Here is a 5,884-nt window from a genome sequence, read left to right as displayed (position 1 = left end):
TTTTTGTTGTTGTTTTTGGTATTTTGTTATTGGTATTTTCCACATTTACCTGATTGCACCGCTTGCCTCTTGAGTGTACCTACATACAATTTGACAGCGATGGCGGGCATCTCGAAGAAATATACCAACACCAATAACAACATTCGTTTGTCCGATGCCGGTTTTATGGGTAGTTGTTGTTTTACCACAAGAAACCTATACACACAACATATGTAAACGCCTGCCCCGTATTGAGCACTCCAGAAACCTGCACGAAGAGTCGACGATCTTGACATAAGATCGACAAGTTAGTCAGTTATGAAGTTGCTACGAAACAGGCAACACAACATACGCAATAAATTATTTCCGTTTCGTAGATTTTCAATGGTTATTCGCCTGTTAAACCAATAATGTGTTGTGTTCTGTTAAGTTTTATTTTGTGTAAATGGAAAAAATAGTACAAGAAACTATATAATAAACCAAAGTGCGCTTATATGTATTGCCCGAAAAGCGCACATATTAAAATTTAATTATATTATAAGCAACAATTTGTTTAAATATAAGTGGAAAAATAAAAAAAAACATAACTTTGAACGAAAATTTTTGAAGCAGTGGCGTAATTTTTCGAATAAGGCAATACCCACTGCTAAAGTGTTTAATAAAAAAAAATTCATAAATTCCACTTGGAGCTGAGAAACGATGACAGTAACTGCCTTTGCGGCCGCAATGCACAGACCTTTTTTCAATGGATACGCCACCATGCAAGGTAAGTGTCAATAAAAATGACAAGTCGACGATTTCCTTGTTAGGAAAAAATTTTAAAAATAAAAGCATTGTGTGTGCGCATTTATAAACAATTTAACATTTTTTTTAAAGAGTTACCATAAAATGGCGATTAAGCAATTTTTACTATGCAAAAAATTTATTATAAAAATAGTTAATTTTTTACTAAATTTACTATGCAAATTTTACCATGCAAGAACTTTATCTATTATATAAAAGTATTTTTTATAAAAATAGGTAGTTTTTTTTTAATTTTATTATGCAAGAACTTTATTTTTTATAAAAATAGTTATTTTTTTAATTTTTACTATGCAATATATTTATTTATAGTTAATTTTTTTAACAATTTTTATTATGCAATAAATTGATTATAAAATTATTTATATTTTTTTTTTAATTTTTTACTATGCAATAATTTTATTTATTAAAAAAGTAGCTAATTTTTTGTTTGAAGTTATTGAGTGAGCAGTATACTTAAAAAATTAATTTGTTTTTCGTTAATTTTTTTTATATTTTTAAACGAATTTCAATTATGCAAAAATAAAGTTTTTGATTTTTTATGCAATTTTTTAAACATGAAAAGAAATTGTTTAAAAATAACGGTTAAATTTATTTTATTATTTGACTAAAATATTTTTAAATAAATTTATTTGACTTAAATATTTTTTAAATATTTTTATTTGACTTAAAATAATTTTAATTTCAATTTCTCATAAAATTTAAAATTTTTTGCGTATTAACTTATGATAAGCACTATGCCAACACCGTAAAGGTTAATTTTCACTTTTACTAATATTTTTATTTAACACAATCCTTCTTACAAAAACCTTTACACAGATCATAACAGAGTTCTGTATACAGTTCATTAAGTCCGTTTACTAATATAGAGCGCTTAAAAAAGTTTGGGAAACACTGCCCTGATTCACAGCACAATATCTCATCTTTCCTTAAATTTTCTTAAACCAAAAACTTCACTTAAAATAGTTTCTTACTGCGTTCACTAAGTAAAATTTAACAGTTCGTCATTTACCATAGTTCAGCTATACACTGTACTGCTATCTTACATGTCGCTTCAGCTATTAACACCATTAACAGTCACAGTTGGTAGTTTGCTGCAGACAATCGTGTGACCTTGCGCTGTTCAATGCTATTGCCCGTGTAACTTCCGTAGAAGTCAATTGTTGTCATACGTTTTGTTTACAAACATCCATATGTACATCCATATTGCTTTAGAAAATGGAAAAGCGAAAACATTTGACATTTTTCAACGGTGGGTAAACTGACAACAGATTGCCTACTAATAAAGGGCATTAAATAAGTAGAAATGATTCTCAAACGTCAAAGTCACTTGGTAAGTGCTGAGTGTAGGCGCGTGCGTGCACGCAGCTACTAAGAGATAGCTTACAGCACCATTTTACCTGAACTTAACGCTATTCGTTTAATATGTAGCCGTAGGCGCATCGCTCAGGGTTCCTGCCGTGTTCCGCGCAATTGGAAAATTAGTTTTTATTACACACTGAGCTATTGTGCGTACGGAAGATGAGTACATTTCCGAGTTTTAAATATTTTAGGCACACACATGCTTATATTTTCGAAAATATGCTTGAAATCGTCGTTGCTTGTTATATACTTTTTGAAAGAGAGTAGCACATATTAACAATGAAATGTTTTAATTTTCTAGATGCGGGACAAGGACGCGTCAATCAATTGGGTGGCGTGTTCATAAATGGTCGCCCCTTGCCGAATAATATACGCTTAAAGATCGTCGAAATGGCCGCCGAGGGTATACGCCCGTGCGTAATATCCCGTCAACTGCGCGTATCACATGGTTGCGTTTCGAAGATCCTCAATCGCTATCAGGAGACCGGCTCCATACGTCCCGGTGTGATTGGTGGTTCTAAGCCACGCATTGCGACACCAGAAATTGAGAATCGTATTGAGGAGTACAAACGACAGAATCCGAGTATTTTCTCTTGGGAGATAAGAGATAAATTAATACGTGATGGTATTTGCGATCGCACTACAGCACCTTCGGTCTCGGCGATTTCGCGTTTGGTACGCGGCCGTGATGTGCCCGGTGAGGATGATGGACAGAAAACACAATCCGGCTCCGAACATTCACACAAACTTTCCGATGAGGAAGCATCGGATTGCGAGAGCGAGCCTGGCATAGCGTTGAAGCGTAAACAGCGTCGCAGTCGCACCACTTTCACAGCCATGCAATTGGAAGAGTTGGAACGTGCCTTTGAGCGCACGCAATATCCAGATATTTATACGCGCGAGGAGTTGGCACAACGCACTAATCTCTCCGAGGCACGCATTCAAGTGTGGTTCAGCAATAGACGTGCACGGCTGCGTAAACAAAACACTAATGGTGCTTCGCCAGGCAGTAATGTTAGCGCGATGACCGGCAGTTATGTGCCCCACCAACTACAACCAGTTGCTGCTGCCGCAGCGGCGGCGAATAACTATGCTGCAGCGGCTGCTGTTGCTGGCATGTTGCCGTCGGTCTCCTCCGAGGCCACAGCAATGGCTGCTGCTTATCAACAACAAGTTTATGATTTCTATGCTGGACACCCCACGGCACCAGTGGCCAATCTAGCATCGAGTCCTATTGTACCGGGTACCGCTTCGATGACGCCACCGCATCAATATTACGGTTCCGCTACCAACTATAATTTCCCCTCGCATAATCTACTAGGTAACAGTTCGAATGCAGCAACAGCGGCTGGTACCGATGTTACAGCAACGTTGCAGTCGCAATATCAATCGATCTCGCCACTGATGCGCTCAAGCAGCAACAATAACAACAACAACATGAACTCATGCCAAAGTAGCAACAATCATAGTATCAATTACGCAACAGAAAACGCGACGGATTCCAACCAGCTGTTGACCCGTGATGAGAGTCCCAACGCATCGGTGTCGCCAGCATTCGGCACTACTGCCAATAACAGTGGCATACAATTACCACCAACACCCAATAGTTTAACCGCCGTTATTGGCAATGAATCGCATGTGAGTGGCAATACTATTGGCGCAACGAGCGGAGCGAACGCCGCGGAAGAATTGCAAAGTGCTTTGAAGACAGAACCACAACAAATGCAACAGCTATACGGCAGCTGGAATGCATCGATGGCGCAGCAACAAACAGCAGCGAATATCAATATATCTACCACACGACCCACAGCACCACTCTCGCCGGAGGATTCGTTGAACTCCAGTTCGTCACAAATGCCCGAGTCGGCGGCGGCGCATATGATGTTCCCACATCAGCGAGATTTCACGCATAATCATTCGCAATATGCACCACCAACGGCATCATCCTTCCATACGCATGCGCATCACCACGCAGCTGCCGCCGCACAATATGCCTCATCGCATTTGGGTTTCCATCACAGCCCGACGGCGGCTAACATGAGTTCCACAACCAATGGCGGTTCATCTCACTTTATGCAACAGAATTTCGGCAGTGCAGGTTTTAATTCCTCACCGAAAATGAATTATCCCACAGTGCCACAGCCATTCTATCATTCCTGGTACTAAGCTGGACTGACTTTGGGGAACTTACTACTTTGTATATATTGAACTATTTGTAAATAATGTGTAACGTATTTTATTTTTTATTACATAAGTAGTTTAGTACTTGCGGTCAGGTGTTATGAAAAGAGGCTTTCGTTTTAGTCGGTTGTTTTAATATTATAGGGTCTGCATAAAAATTAATCATCTACTTTGGAACGCACCTTGTAAGTGAAGTAAGTGAGGTGCTGCTGTTATTAGCATATACAAATCGTTCAAAATTTATTCTTATAATAAACTAGTTTGCCATTATTATTAGAATAATGAATAGAACAAAATTTGCAAGAAAATAATGCTTTAAAATTAGAAATATTACAAGGGTGTGTATTCAATTTTACTTTTCATTTAAGCATAATAAAAAAATAAAATAAAAACCAAATTTTTATGAATATGCCACATTTGCTTTATTATTGTATTATACTACATATTAGATATTACTAACAGTTAGTAGTTTTTACTTAAAAATTATGATAATAGATATACTTGTAAGAGCATATTGCTAAGTTATTGTTCGATAGATGGAAAACTCTCAAAATAGTCGATCATCACAGCTTTTGAAGGGTTTCGTTTATATAGAAACTATTATAAACTGAAGAAGTATTAATAAAAAGTCGAAAACTATATTTGTATGCATTTTTTCTGCACACTTAGTTGTGATTCTACAATAAAGTTGCGTGCTATTTAAGTTTTTCTCTATAAAAAATGCAACACGGCTCTGGCTGAGTTTGCAATTCGTCTCTTTCCCGACATATTTGATATTTTTATAAGGCATTTTTGATACATTTATATGAAGCGCACTGCTCTCTTTTTTGTTGAGGTTCGGTTTATGACTGATCGTACCCTTTTGTACCTGGAAGCCTACAAAAAGAGTCGAATCCGTAAAAATCGTACGAAAGAATAATTTCTTGTATTTGATAGCATCGAAGACACATGTAAACAAAAGTCCAATTAAGTTACCTCAATGTATACACTAAAGATATTTGTTTGAAACTCGTTAATACCTAATTGCAAAGGGTGAACCATTTAGAGGTTCCCGACTTTTTTATAGAAAAACACAAAAACTTCAAATTTATTGGGGAATGTTTATTATCATTCGAAAGAGAATTCTTTGGCATTTATATTTTGAGGGCTATCTCTTTCAAATGTTGTTTCATAGGTACATCTCAGATTATCCATCCGCTGAGTTCAATTTTCGATAATTCGTTCGAGCATTTCGACTCGTAACTGGCGAATGACACGCGTAATGTTTTGCTCTAAGGCCTGCATCGAAGCGGTATTGTCCGCATAGACTTTAGCTTTTACATATTCCCAAAGTCTAACCGTGTGATATCACACGTTCTTAGTAGCCAATCGACCGGCCCAAAACCTGAAGTTATCTGCTCACCGAAGTATTCTCGCGATAAAACCATTGATTGATGCGATGTGTGGGAAGTGCTGCCATTTCGTTGAAACTAAATGTCGCCGAGATCACGAGCTTCAATTTCAGGCATTAAATAGTCAGTTATCAAGACGCGAACACGGTCGCCATTGACGGTTACGTTCT

General features: G+C 37.1%; 1 protein-coding gene across 1 annotated transcript; it reads left to right on the top strand.

Annotated features, from left to right (window-relative positions):
* Window positions 1–678: 678 nt before the first annotated feature.
* Window positions 679–4,308, top strand: LOC126753838 (segmentation protein paired). Its single transcript, XM_050465560.1, has 2 exons — window positions 679–745; window positions 2,444–4,308. Exons 1-2 carry the CDS (start codon window positions 679–681, stop codon window positions 4,306–4,308), a joined length of 1,932 nt encoding a protein of 643 aa, XP_050321517.1.
* The last annotated feature ends 1,576 nt before the right edge of the window (window positions 4,309–5,884 follow it).

The sequence above is a fragment of the Bactrocera neohumeralis genome, chromosome 3 (assembly GCF_024586455.1).
Source record: "Bactrocera neohumeralis isolate Rockhampton chromosome 3, APGP_CSIRO_Bneo_wtdbg2-racon-allhic-juicebox.fasta_v2, whole genome shotgun sequence".
In the NCBI taxonomy this organism is placed as follows: domain Eukaryota; kingdom Metazoa; phylum Arthropoda; class Insecta; order Diptera; family Tephritidae; genus Bactrocera; species Bactrocera neohumeralis.
This window is presented reverse-complemented; position numbering and strand designations above follow the sequence as displayed.